Raw genomic sequence first — 15,182 nt, forward strand, 5'->3', positions numbered from 1 at the left:
TTACTCCCTACGCTCCATAAAGCTACAACAAGTAGTAATATGGATTGGAGAGAGTATTATTTTATTAGCTTGTACTCATCGCTTTTTATGTCAAAAAATATATGGGTAGTTTGCGAAAAGGCGGTCTCGATCTACAGCCCTACGAGTCTTGGGGTTTAAATTCTTAATTCTCATTTCTCAGCAATTAACTCATTATAAAAAACAGTGAGCCACATCGATTTGAGTTAATTTCTTGATACAAGAAAAAACAACCTCATAACAATTGTAAACCTAGAGACCGCACATTGATCTTGGCAGGTAGTACTAGCTTTTATATGAAAGCATAATACTAGACATGAAGACATAACTGTAATTAAGGTGAATAATTGCGTACCATTGGCATATTTTCTTTTATACAGCTATAAATATCATGATACGGGGAAGAATTGCATACCTACGCCTTTAGCCTAAAAAGTATTCGTTCATCATAAGACACAGTTTTAGTATGTTTGCAAGTTCTAATGTCAGATATCTCAAAAAAAAACTGAAAATAACAAAATAATCTAGGCAAGTCATAAGGTTCGGTTATAATGCAACTATACAAGTGGAAGATTAATACAGAAAAAAGGAATGATATCCAATACATAAGAGAGAAATATAAAAAGTTAAGACCAAAATATAAAGGAGAAAATTGTAGGGAGGAGGAATCACGACAAACGCACTCCTTGCTTCATTTACCAACAGCAAAAATTAGTACAGCCAGGAAACAGCAATAACAGGATCGTAGGCAAGAAAATAAGGGACCCGCCGTTATCGCCTTGGACAAACAAAAACTAAATCTCATATGGATGCGTTAACTGAGAGACCAGACATCAATCTTGGAATGTCAGTAGGGCTGATGTCGGATTTTCGTTTTCTTGTCGATGCGTGACACGAGCGTACTGGAGATCCAGGACTTCTTCGTCGTCTCTGCGACATCGTCCGAGCGCCAGCAACATAGACGGCCATCCTCGCCTCCTGTCCACCCAAAGATGCCCTTGTTTTGGCCAAGGCTCTCAAGACTGCTTCCACCTGGGCATATGGTCCTGATAACTCCTGTGTGGCCTCCTTCCAGGACAGCCTCCGCCAAACCGATCATTCCTGCAGGATCGTTTTTCACAGGGAAGTAACCTAGCGTCCCCTCACTTGTGCCGCCGATCGCCCATAACCGGTCATCAGGCAGAGAGTAGTGGCAATCGACAAAGTAATCCAACTGTCAACAGAACAAATGTAAGAATTTGAAAGGAAGAATGATCTTCACTTCTTATAATCTCATTTCAACAACAATGCACCCATGGAAAAACAGTCGAAAAGGCAACTCGTCAGGATGTAGAGGCAAAATGGTACTTGCGACCACGCCTTTTGATGATAAAGAAAAAACCAAGAGCAAAGCCACACCCACAGAGATATCAAGATTGATTGTAATACTGAAACAAAAATCCCTATTAATTAAACAATACCAAACCATGATCAGCATATACTGAATCAATAAAAAGATGGAAATAGAATGTACTCCCTCCGTAAACTAATATAAGAGTGTTTAGATCACTATTTTAGTGATCTAAATGCTCTTATATTAGTTTACAGAGGGAGTACAAGATAAGGTTAAGCAGGCTTGCGTACTCACATGGTCAAGGTTCCACTTATCACTAGCCAGGGAACGAGCATTCTCTATATTCAATTCTCTAGTCCCATCATTCCAGTCCCAAGTGCTGCGATAATTAAATGGCAAACAGCGTAATGTTAAACTTGTCTACTTGTTAATTATAACTGTAAAACAAGTAGGGGATGCATAATATTGGGGGTGAAAACAGGGAAGAATCTGTCAGAAATATTCTCAAAACAGAGGTGAAAGGGGTAGGAGTTTCTTTGCCAATTGAATAATTCAACAGAATCTTTTACTAACTCCAAGTGGAAAGAAATTACCTTAGTGTTTCAATATGAGTCAAACACCAAAGCTTCTGATATGTGTTTCCATAGAAACCCACCTTGGAAACAGAAGTCTCTGCATTCATAACCTATTGAATAGCAAATATCTCAGGGCCATCACCAAAAAATTGATAGATATAACGCAATAAATTTAGGGAGAACCGTCATAATCTTGTAAGCAGACCTGATAAATACTGCTCGTACTCAAGTGACAATATATCGTGCAATTCAACTATTGTACCATGAATCCCTAAGTATTTAAAGGACAACATAGGAAAAAAAACACATACAGATAGCAAATGATCGTCCTCATTAATATCACCATCAGTGTCGAAGACGCATATTAAACCATCAATTGCCGCAGAAATGAGTTTACTCTGTTGATTTGGTGCAAATCGAACCTGTCCAACAAAGAGCGGTAAATCAGCACAACAATGACTGATAAACACCCAATCGAGAAACTATAGTGGATAAATATCATGTGGCTGATATGAAGTAGATGCAAAGTATGAACACTGAAGACAGCTATGTCACCAAACAAGTTAACAAAACAAAGGTACGTGACAGCACTCAAGTAAAAAAAAGTATGTGACAGCACTAATTGCCACTATAATTGCTGTAAAAGGATATCCACATACATGGGGTATGCAAGTTAGGCTTGTCTTATTGTAAAACATGTAAAACTCTGTAGAACAATGCATACCTGTGTTACATCGTCCATGTGGGATTCCTCTAAGCAGGCTACCTGTTTTGAACTTCTCCAGTCCCACAACAGAACCTACAATCAAGCAACTTGAGTAAGAAGACTCAACCTGAATAACCTCATGAAACCTCATCTTTTTTACTCTATCAGATGTACATATTTAGGCCCCGCTTGGAACGTCGTTTTACAGCTGTATACACCTGTACAATACTCCCCCGTAACCAAAAACCGGGCCCCTTTCAGTTAGCCGATTGGTTCGTCATTTTGGGCCGTAACTTTTACACGTGTTTTCCATATTACACCTTATGAAATAAAAACACAAATTCTGATTGAAAAGACATTGCTATGGGAAAACATGAACTACGCTGGCAATTATCTACAAGGAAATCGGATGTGTAGGATAACTCGTAGGCAGCTTGCAGCTCTACCACAGCTGAGGGTAGCAACTCGCTTGAGCATACGTCCTTTGCTTCACCCGAAAGTCTAGCATATAGAGATGAATTGGCACGAAGTTCATAACCTGGCCTAATAAATGTGCACAATCTGAAGTACGTTTTGCAGGTAAGGCTCAACCATCCACCCTCGCTAGTTCAATACTTTGTCCTAACAAAGTTCACATGTTAATCAACACCTGGCCTAAGAAATACAGCTAATGATTATCGAATTATATGGTAGCAAATATTTTGTCAGGCATCATGCTGAACCAAGCGAAATAACCATATTTTGCCTGATTTGGAGTTTGTACGAAGAAGGTACAACGGTCCCACTGTTTTTCTATTACTAGCAGGCCCCGCTTAACGCAAGCAGGACTTATGTTAGCATCACACATCTAGTTTCCAAATCACACGTATTGGGCTGTGTGTTGAGTGAAGCCAGCCAATACAATGTTGAGCTAACAAATGTGTGGGTGATAGTTTTCAAGACACAATCCGATATAGCATACAGTCAATTTTTGGAAACTCTCAAGCTAGCGTCTAAATCATATTCGAATATTCGGTGGATATCTGGGTTCTGTTTCTGAATGATATACCAAGGGGTATGGCCTTTCATACAATGTTTGACATTCAAGCATGACCGCCCATACATCACAAAGATTAGAAGCATACATTGACCATCACAGGTACACCAACCGTTGCAGGTGCAGAGTGAATATGGATAAACTAAAGCTGTTATAGACATGACTCTATATATGAAAGAACAGTACTCCTTTACCTTGGAACTAGAACCAGCAGCAAGTAGGTTACCACTTGTTCCACCAAAGGAGAAGCTAAACATTTCGTGCGAGGGGCCAGCATTTAGCAAAGATATCTGGCAGACATTTAGAAAACAGTGAATTGTTGGATACAGAAAATGCAAGTATATTTTGATTTAGGAATAGCTGAAGCACTAGTTACCTATACAGTACAGTGAATGTAAATACCAGATCAAAACTATGCCAGTGAATTAAGTAGAAGAGATTATGTCCAGTGGCATCAGGACACGATAAAACAAAACAACAATCAGAATTGGGGTTATTTCTATGTCAGTGGAAGGAATTTGTATTTGCATAATGTCATCTCAATTTAAGGGAAAAGAAATTAATAGTTGTCCAGTGTGAACAGAGAAGAACAGAGAGAAACTCAAGTTTGATATAATAACTCGTATTCAAACTTAATGAATTATGAGCCAACCTCAATCAAAACAAAGCATCCCAAGAATTAACAATTAATGCCTCACTCACGCCTTTATGAGAATACAAATATCTACAATGCAGAAACTGAGAAACATACTGATGAGCTGGAATATAGTATATAGTACTAAAGAAGGAACTATGTAGATGTGAATCTGGTACTGACAAAATTTGGCAATCACGCACAGTCATGTAATACATTAATATTCAGCCAGCATGACTTTTCAACAATCAGGACGTAGCAGGGGAAACAAAAACCTGCTTGAAGCTCCTTGTGTCCCAGGCTCTGATGGTTCCATCACCAGAGCAAGAGCACATCACTTGCGGCGATGACGGAGCTGAAAAAGCAATCTCATGGATGCTCCCTGTATGGCCTGTGCATTCCCCCAGATACTGCCCAGTTGCTGGAGCATAGAACTTGAGTGCGTTTGTCGACAGAGAAACCGCGAGCTTTGAGATCTCCTGGCTTGTCACAAGAAGATATACCAAATTAGATGCAAATATATATATATATATATATATATATATATATATATATATATATATATATCAAGTACTGTAGCATGTGTTCTTATCAACGGGTTCATTCAGTTATGAGCAACGGGAAGGAAAAACTAGCTGGAAGCTAGACCATTCTCTGTTCTTATCTGAACCCAAGTAGAAAGGGGGAATCTGCAGCCAAACCGTATCGGTGGAAAGGGGGGAAGCTTCCTACCAAGAAGCAATCTGGAAGACGTAGTCGTCGCCGAAGTTGGTCTGGATGCTGTTCCTGAGGCCCAGCCGCCTGGCCGAGGAGGTGGCGCCGCCGCCGGGGGTCAGGGTCAGGGAACCGGAGGCCGGGCCCGCCTCTGCCTCCACCTCCATGGCCGAATCGCCCCCGTTACCAACCTCCATCGCGCAGGCCCTTGAATCAACACACACCACCCAGAAAGAACAATCAGCATACATGTCAATGTCCAAAAATCGCACCTTGTCGCAGGAGCGGAGAGGAGAAAAAGAAATTACCTTTGATTGGCTGGGAGCGGGCGGCGGCTCGGCCGGACGCTCGGGCAGCTGGCGGCGGGAGAGGAGAGGAGAGGTCGCGGCAGGTGCGGCGGCGGCGGCGCTCGGCGAGGAAGCCCTAGACGGAGGGAGGAAAAAGAGACGCTTGCCCGCGGCCGGCCAAGGCCACGCAGGCTCTCTGTTTTTGGACCAGCCAGTTTAGTTATGTCTTTTTTTTTCCTTCTATTTGTAAATTTTAACCTTTTTCCTTCAAATTTTAATTAACTAAAAGTTGCCCATGTTTTTTTCTCAAAAAAACTATTATGTTTTGACCAAAAAAATTCTTTCCTAACCGATGTTGGATTTTGCTTTGTGTTTTCAAGTTAAATCCAGCTTTGAGGTCGAATGCATGCTCGAGGAGGTAGAGTCGGCCACCTTCCTCGTGACAAACAACAAAGTCGCGATGTCTCTCACGTTGTGGTGGGCTATTAGGGATGTAAATCAATGGCAAATAAGTGGCGTCCATAAGTCTCCTTAGCTAGCTTTATAGTTCATTTTCCCCAGGAAAAAAATTCGACTATTAGATCAATAGTGGGTTTAAACGGAATTAAATGGGACCCGGTCGATATCCCTACAGAGTATCTACGGTTTCCTCATAACGGTAATTAAGCATGTACGGGACTCATGTAACTATTTTAAGACCACCCACGGTTTCCTAGTAATGGGAAGCATGTAACGATGTAACTATTTTAAGACCGCAATGATAGAGACATCGCAACTTATTGGTTTCTCGTAACAACCAGCGATGTGTGATTCCCCTTCGTCAGTTCCCAGTTGACTCTGCCGCCCACTAGCACAGTGCGTATCAATGTTAATGTTGCACTCTTTCATAAGTCCCTCGGGCTAGGAAATTGTGGATCCTGTGGTCTGACGAGATTTCTGTAATGTTTGCAATGTTAATGTTAATCTAAAAACCACAGACACATTGACGAAAGACGAGGATACACATACGGGACATGGGATACCGTATTTTCCAAAAATAACCATTCAGGGGTACGGCAAGTATATATAGAATAAAATAAAAATATGCCATGTAATAAGAGTTAACAAAGAAAACTAATGAGAAAGAGATCGTTATACTGCCCATTTCTTGTATGTTTTATCAAGTCCTAGATTGATTCTCGTTCCCCCATGTCATTGCAAGTTGCATCTTGCAAGACACATCAAACAGTAAAGAAGAGTAGAAGACATGATCTGAAGACAATTCGAAAATATGAAAACAGTGAAGAAGTTTGCTTACCCAATTTGCAATGCATTTGGCTCCCAATTGCAATATGGTTTAGCAATCTCAGTTCTCAAACTACCAACCCCAATGTGACACCATATTACGGATACAAACCATGACTAGTTGACAACATCACATAGTCTTCTAAGATTATTATTCGAAGGTTTAGAGTTTGGCACATGCAAATTTACTTGGAACGGCATATAAATACCGCATATAGGTAGATATGGTGGACTCATATGGAACAACTTTGGGTTTATGAAAGTGGATGCACAAGCAGTATTCCCGCTTAGTACAAGTGAAGGCTAGCAAAAGATTGAAGAGCGACCAACTAGAGAGCGACAACAGTCATAAACATGCAATGAGATTAACCAACATTGAGTGCAAGCATGAGTAGGATATAAACCACCATGAACATAAATATCGTGGAGGCTATGTTGATTTCGTTTCAACTACATGTGTGAACATGTGCCAAGTCAAGCCACTCGAATCATTCAAAGGAGGATACCATCCTATCATACTATATCACAACCGTTTTAAAAGCATGTTGGCACGCAAGGTAAACCATTATAAACTCCTAGCTAATTAAGCATGGCATGAGTAACTATAATCTCTAATTGTCATTGCAAACATGTTTCATTCATAATGGGCTGAATCAAGAATGATGAACTAATCATATTTACAAAAAACAAAATAGGTCGAGTTCATACTAGCTTTTCCGCATCTCAATCATTTAATCATATATCGTCATTTATTGCCTTTCACTCGCACTACCGAACGGTGTGAATAATAATAAACGTGCACGTGCATTGGACTAATTAAGCTAGGATATGCAAACATTCATTCAAATGAGAAGACAAAGTAATATGGGCTCTTTGTTAGATCAACAATAATGTATATGAGAGCCACTCAACATTTACATCGTGGTCTTCTCCTCTCGACCCAAAGAAAGGAAAAAGAATTTCAAAGAAACACGCTGAAATATTTTTGGAGTTTTTTGTTTTTCTGAAGAAAGTAAAACAAGAACGAGAAAAACTATTTACACGGAAATGCTCCCAACAAGCAAAGAAGAACGAGAAATCTTTTTGGGTTTTCTTAAAATTAAAAAGAAACTACAACTAATTTTTTTGGATTTTCTCAAAGTTTTTCAAACACACAAGAAGAAAGCGAGAAAAAGAAATAAACTAACAATGGATAGTACAATGAAAAAGTATGAACACCGACAACTGGAATGAGTGTGTGAACATGAATGTAGTGTCGGTGAGAAATATGTACTCCCCCAAGCTTAGGCTTTTGGCCTAAGTTGGTCTGTGCCCATGCATCAAAGTAGCCCTCTCCTGGGTACTGAGGAGGATCCCGAGGGTTCCACTGGTTAGCGAGCTCCTGTGGCTCCCACTGATAAATAGACTCCTCATACGGATGAGGTGATGGTTCTGGCTCAGGAACTGGGGATCGCCTCCACTCCCAGTATGCATAAATGTCCTCGGGCAAAATGAGGTACACTTATCGTGGAGGAAGTCGGTGATGCCTGCATTCTCAGCCAAATAATAGAAAACCTCATAAATTCCGGTCGCCCTCAAGAATGCATCACTTGGCCATTCACACGGCCGAACCTCCGCTGTGCGAGGAAGGTTGTACTTGGGCTTCTTCTTCTCTTCATATTCATTTTCCTTTGAACCCCGACTTGAAGAGCCTCTCAACCATCTCTTCATCATTTCTTTTCTCTGAAAATTTCTGAAATTTTTAGTGACTCAAAATAAAAGTGAACCAAACTCAACAAGATTGATAGCAACTACTCCTACAATTGTCCAGAGGCTATATCATGCATCAACACTACTTTGGACCATATAAATTTGACATGGAAGCTCAAGAACAGGGTCACCACAGCAGCAAAAAATTGCAACATATAAAGCACTAGAACAAAAACTAATTGGACCATTGGAGGAGTCACATACCGAAGAATAATCCCCCGAAACAGTTTTGCAAATGGAGCTTTGCACAAGGAGATCAAAAATGGCAGCAAGATGAGCTAGAACACGGGTTTGAGCAACCAGATGATTTTTTCTGGAAGAAGACGAAGTGGATGGGTGCTGTAATAAGTGAGGGGGGCCTACGTGGGACCCACAAGGTAGGGGGACGCGCCCAGGGGGGTAGGGCGCGCCCTCCACCCTTGTGGTCCATAGGTGCAGCCCCCTGGTGTGTTCTCAGTGCCAAAAATTCTCAAATATTCTATAAAAAATCATACTAAATTTTCAGGGCATTTGGAGAACTTTTATTTTTGGGACATTTTTTATTGCACGGATAATACTATTTTTGCATTATTTATTCAAAATAACAGAAAGTAAAAAGTAGGTACAGAAAGTTGTGATATCTAAATTCATCCATCTCATGCCCATCAAAAGGAATCCATTAACAAGGTTGATCAAGTCTTATTAACAAACATCTTCCGAATGACATGAAAATGGAGAATTTTCGAATAACACAGGTTACCTCAACGGGGATATGCACGTCCCCAACAATAATAATATCATATTTCTTTTTGACAGTAGGAAGAGGGAATTCAAAACCTCCAATAGCAATAGTTGAAACTTTTCCAATTGAATTGATACTATGAACTTGAGGTTGTTTCTTCGGAAAGTGTACCGTATGCTCATTACCATTAACATGAAAAGTGACATTGCCCTTGTTGCAATCAATAACAGCCCCTGCAGTATTCAAAAAGGGTCTACCAAGGATGATCGACATACTGTCGTCCTCGGGAATATCAAGAATAACAAAGTCCGTTAAGATAGTAACGTTTGTAACCACAACAGGCACATCCTCACAAATGCTGATGGGTATAACAGTTGATTTATCAGCCATTTGCAAAGAGATTTCAGTAGGTGTCAACTTATTCAATTCAAGTCTACGGTATAAAGAGAAAGGCATAACACTAACACAGGCTCCCAAATCACATAAAGCAGTTTTGACATAGTTTTTTTTAATGGAGCATGGTATAGTTGGTATTCCTGGGTCTCCTAGTTTCTTTGATATTCCACCCTTAAAAGTGTAATTAGCAAGCATGGTGGAAATTTCAGCTTCTGGTATCTTTCTTTTATTAGTAACAATATCTTTCATATACTTAGCATAAGGGGACATTTTCAGAATATCAATCAAACGCATACGCAAAAACACAGGTCTAAGCATTTCAACAAAGTGCTCAAAATCCTCATCATCCTTTTTTCTTGGATGGCTTAGGAGGAAAGGGGATGGGTTTGTGAACCCATGGTTCTCTTTCTTTACCGTGCTTCCTAGCAACAAAGTCTCTCTTATCATAACGTTTATTCTTAGGTTGCAGGTTATCAAGATCAACAGCAGGTTCAATCTCCACATCATTATAATTACTAGGTTGATCATCAACATGAACATCATCATTAACATTATCACTAGGTTCATGTTCATCACCAGATTGTGTTTCAGCATCAGAAATAGAAATATCATTTGGATTCTCAGGTGTGTCTATAGCAGGTTCACTAGAAGCATGCAAAGTCCTATCAGTTTTCTTTTTCTTTTTATTACTAGGAGGACTAGGTGCATCAGTATTAATTCTCTGAGAATCTTGCTCAATTCTCTTAGGATGGCCTTCAGGATACAAAGGTTCCCAAGTCATCTTACCACCTCTAGTCATAACCCTAACAACATTATCATTGTTCTTACTATTCAACTCATTGAGCAAATCATCATGTGCCTTAAGTACTTGTTTCAGATTCATAACCATGGACAGGATCAGATTCAACCAAAGTAATTTACTTAGGATCGATAGAGAATTCATAATCCTTATCAGTAACAAAGATAGGTGAAGTAGCAAACTTAGGATCATATTGCATTCTAGCATTCAAAGATTTTTCTTACCACTTGCATAATAATTTCTTAAGATCGTCTCTATCCTTACAAGCAAGAAAGTCCCTAGCTACCTCTCCATCCATAACATAGCCCTCAGGCATAACAGGAAGTTCATATCTAGGAGAGCTAGTCTTATCAGGTGTTTCAAAGTTTTCAGTTTCAACAATTTCATCAGTTTCAGAAGTGTCATCTTCAGCATAATCAATAGTTCTAACTCTAGCAAGGTGTTCATCAAGTAATTCACCCACTGGCACAGTTTTATCAAGCAAAGTAGCAACATCATAAGCATCATTCGTGGTAGAAGTAGCATCGTTAATAACATGTGACATATCAGAATCAATAGCAGGTGTAGGTGTCGCAAGCTTACTCAAAACAGAATGTGAATCAAGTGCAGATCTAGATGGCAGTTCCTTACCTCCCCTCATAGTAGAGGGATAAATCTTGGTTTTTTTATCTTTCAAATTCCTCATAGTGATCAACAGATATAAATCCCAAGTGACTCAGAGAATATAGCTATGCTCCCCGGCAACGGCGCCAGAGAAAGGTCTTGATAACCCACAAGTATAGGGGATCGCAACAATTTTCAAAGGTAGAGTATTCAACCCAAATTTATTGATTCGACACAAGGGGAGCCAAAGAATATTCTCAAGTATTAGCAGCTGAGTTGTTAATTCAACCACACCTGAAAGACTTAACATCTGCAGCAAAGTATTTAGTAGCAAAGTAGTATGGAAGTAACGGTAACGGTGGCAAAAGTAATAGTAGGAGTTTTGTAGCAATTGTAACAGTGGCAACGGCAAAGTAACGTAGCAAAGATCAATATATGAAAAGCTCGTAGGCAATGGATCAATGATGGATAATTATGTCGGATGGCATTCATCATGCAACAGTTATAACCTAGGGTGACACCGAACAAGCTCCAATTCATCAATATAATGTAGGCATGTATTCTGAATATAGTCATACGTGCTTATGGGAAAGAACTTGCATGACATATTTTGTCCTACCCTCCCGTGGCAGCGGGGTCCTAATGGAAACTAAGGGATATTAATGCCTCCTTTTAATAGAGAACCGGAACAAAGCAATAGCACTTCATGAATACATGAACTCCTCAAACTACGGTAATCACCGGAAAGAATCCCAATTATTGTCACCTTGGGGTATGCGGATCATAACTCGTAATAGGTGTCTACAACTTGCAAGATAGGATCGAGAACACAAATATATTCATGAAAACATAATAGGTTCAGATCTGAAATCATGGCACTTGGGCCCTAGTGATAAGCATTAAGTATAGCAAAGTCATAGCAACATCAATCTCAGAACATAGTGGATACTAGAGATCAAACCCTAACAAAACTTAACTCGATTACATGATAAATCTCATCCAACCCATCACCGTCCAGCAAGCCTACGATGGAATTACTCACGTACGGCGGTGAGTGATAACCCACAAGTATAGGGGATCGCAACAGTTTTCGAGGGTAGAGTATTCAACCCAAATTTATTGATTCGACACAAGGGGAGCCAAAGAATATTCTCAAGTATTAGCAGCTGAGTTGTCAATTCAACCACACCTGGATAACTTAGTATCTGCAGCAAAATATTTAGTAGCAAAGTAATATGGAAGTAACGGTAACGGTAGCAAAAGTAATATTTTTGGGTTTTGTAGTGATTGTAACAATAACAGCGGAAAAGTAAATAAGTGGAGGACAATATGTGTAAAGCTCGTAGGCATTGGATCGGTGATGGAGAATTATGCCGGATGTGGTTCATCATGTAACAATCATAACATAGGGTGACACAGAACTAGCTCCAATTCGTCAATGTAATGTAGGCATGTATTCCGAATATAGTCAGACGTGCTTATGGAAAAGAACTTGCATGACATCTTTTGTCCTACCCTCCCGTGGAAGCGGGGTCCTAACGGAAACTAAGGGATATTAAGGCCTCCTTGTAATAGAGTACTGGACCAAAGCATTAACACATAGTGAATACATGAACTCCTCAAACTACGGTCATCACCGGGAGTGGTCCCGATTATTGTCACTTCGGGGTTGCCGGATCATAACACATAGTAGGTGACTACAGAGTTGCAAGATAGGATCAAGAACTCACATAATTCATGAAAACATAATAGGTTCGGATCTGAAATCATGGCACTCGGGCCCTAGTGACAAGCATTAAGCATAGCAAAGTCATAGAAACATCAATCTCAGAACATAGTGGATACTAGGGATCAAACCCTAACAAAACTAACTCGATTACATGATAGATCTCATCCAACCCATCACCGTCCAGCAAGCCTACGATGGAATTACTCACGCACGGCGGTGAGCATCATGAACTTGGTGATGGAGGATGGTTGATGATGACGACGGCGACGAATCCCCCTCTCCGGAGCCCCGAACGGACTCCAGATCAGCCCTCCCGAGAGGTTTTAGGGCTTGGCTGCGGCTCCGTATCGTAAAACGCGATGAATCCTTCTCTCTGATTTTTTTCTCCCCGAACACGAATATATATATATAGAGTTGGAGTTGAGGTCGGTGGAGCGTCAGGGGGCCCACGAGGCAGGGGGGCGCGCCCCCACCCTCGTGGATAGGGTGTGGGCCCCCTGACGTGATTTTTCTTCCAGTATTTTTAATATTTTCCAAAAAGATGTTCCGTGGAGTTTTAGGTCATTCCGAGAACTTTTGTTTCTGCACATAAATAACACCATGGAAAGTCTGCTGAAAACAGCGTCAGTCCGGGTTAGTTCCATTCAAATCATGCAAGTTAGAGTCCAAAACAAGGGCAAAAGTGTTTGGAAAAGTAGATACGACGAAGACGTATCAACTCCCCCAAGCTTAAACCTTTGCTTGTCCTCAAGCAATTCAGTTGATAAACTGAAAGTGATAAAGAAAAACTTTTACAAACTCTGTTTGCTCTTGTTGTTGTAAATATGTAAAGCCAGCATTCAAGTTTTCAGCAAAGATTATGACTAACCACATTCACAGTAACTCTTAGGTCTCATGTTTACTCATATCAATGGCATAATCAACTAGCGAGCCATAATAATAATCTCGGATGACAACACTTTCTCAAAACAATGATAATATGATACAACAGGATGGTATCTCGCTAGCCCTTTCTGAGACCGCAGAACATAAATGCAGAGCACCTTTAAAGATCAAGGACTGACTAGACATTGTAATTCATGGTAAAAGAGATCCAGTCATAGTCATACCCAATATAAATTAATAGTAATTGATGCAAATGACAGCTGTGCTCTCCAGCTAGTGCTTTTTAATAAGAGGGTGATGACTCAACATAAAAGTAAATAGATAGGCCCTTCGCAGAGGGAAGCAGGGATTTGTAGAGGTGCCAGAGCTCGATTTTAAAGCAGAGATAAATAATATTTTGAGCGGCATACTTTCATTGTCAACATAACAACCAAGAGATGGCGATATCTTTCATGCTACACATTATAGGCGGTTCCCAAACAGAACGGTAAAGTTTATACTCCCCCTCCACCAACAAGCATCAATCCATGGCTTGCTCGAAACAACGAGTGCCTCCAACTAACAACAGTCCCAGGGGGAGTTTTGTTTGCAAATATTTTGATTTGATTTGCATAAAGCATGGGACTGGGCATCCCGGTGACCAGCCATTTTCTCGTGAGCGAGGAGCGGAGTCCACTCCTCTTGAGAATAACCCGCCTAGCATGGAAGATACGGACAGCCCTAGTTGATACATGAGCTATTCGAGCATACAAAACATAATTTCATTTGAAGGTTTAGAGTTTGGCACATACAAATTTACTTGGAACGGCAGGTAGATACCGCATATAGGAAGGTATAGTGGACTCATATGGAATAACTTTGGGGTTTAAGGAATTGGATGCACAAGCAGTATTCCCGCTTAGTACAAGTGAAGGCTCGCAAAAGACTGGGAAGCGACCAACTAGAGAGCGACAACAGTCATGAACATGCATTAAAATTAATAGACATTGAGTATGAGCATGAGTAGGATATAATCCACCACGAACATAAATATTGTGAAGGCTATGTTGATTTGTTTCAACTACATGTGTGAACATGTGCCAAGTCGAGTCACTTAAATCATTCAAAGGAGGATACCACCCCACTATACCACATCACAACCATTTTAATAGCATGTTGGCACGCAAGGTAAACCATTATAACTCATAGCTAATCAAGCATGGCATGAGCAACTATAATCTCTAATTGTCATTGCAAACATGTTTATTCATAATAGGATGAATCAGGAACGATGAACTAATCATATTTACAAAAACAAGAGAGGTCGAGTTCATACCAGCTTATCTCATCTCAATCAGTCCGTCATATATCGTCATTATTGCCTTTCACTTGCACGACCGAACGATGTGAAAATAATAAGAGTGCACGTGCATTGGACTAAGCTGGAATCTGCGAGCATTCAATAAGCAGGAGAAGACAAGGCAATATGGGCCCTTGGTTAAATCAACAATAATGCATATAAGAGCCACTTCAACAATTTAATCATGGTCTTCTCCTATCGACCCCCAAAGAAAAGAAAAGAAATAAAACTATTTACACGGGAAAGCTCACAACAAGCAAAAGAAGAACGGGAAATCTTTTTGGGTTTTCTTTTTAATTATTACTACTACAGCAAGAAAAGTAAACTAACTAAAAACTACAACTAATTTTTTTGGTTTTTCTTAAGATTTAACA

The 15,182-nt window shown here is 40.2% G+C and overlaps 1 protein-coding gene across 1 annotated transcript; it reads right to left on the reverse strand.

Annotated features, from left to right (window-relative positions):
* Positions 1 to 576: 576 nt before the first annotated feature.
* Positions 577 to 5,516, reverse strand: LOC123163867 (WD repeat-containing protein GTS1). Its single transcript, XM_044581266.1, has 9 exons — positions 5,325 to 5,516; positions 5,035 to 5,223; positions 4,578 to 4,785; positions 3,863 to 3,958; positions 2,651 to 2,725; positions 2,238 to 2,348; positions 1,945 to 2,036; positions 1,646 to 1,730; positions 577 to 1,231 (listed from the first exon to the last, which is right to left on the reverse strand). The coding sequence occupies exons 2-9, from the start codon at positions 5,211 to 5,213 to the stop codon at positions 866 to 868; spliced, it is 1,212 nt and encodes a 403-aa protein (XP_044437201.1). The 5' UTR covers positions 5,214 to 5,223; positions 5,325 to 5,516; the 3' UTR covers positions 577 to 865.
* Positions 5,517 to 15,182: the final 9,666 nt, after the last annotated feature.

This window comes from Triticum aestivum, chromosome 7D (assembly GCF_018294505.1).
Source record: "Triticum aestivum cultivar Chinese Spring chromosome 7D, IWGSC CS RefSeq v2.1, whole genome shotgun sequence".
NCBI classification, from domain to species: domain Eukaryota; kingdom Viridiplantae; phylum Streptophyta; class Magnoliopsida; order Poales; family Poaceae; genus Triticum; species Triticum aestivum.

Bases quoted from the DNA above. Each gene is read 5' to 3' on its own strand.
- LOC123163867 (XM_044581266.1), bottom strand. From the start codon at position 5,213: ATGGAGGTTGGTAACGGGGGCGATTCGGCCATGGAGGTGGAGGCAGAG. The intron at 3,959-4,577 runs GTTTTTGTTTCC...AATGTCTGCCAG, and splicing joins ACACAAGGAGCTTCAAGCAG to ATATCTTTGCTAAATGCTGG. The intron at 1,731-1,944 runs GTAATTTCTTTC...TAATTATCGCAG, and splicing joins ACTCATATTGAAACACTAAG to CACTTGGGACTGGAATGATG.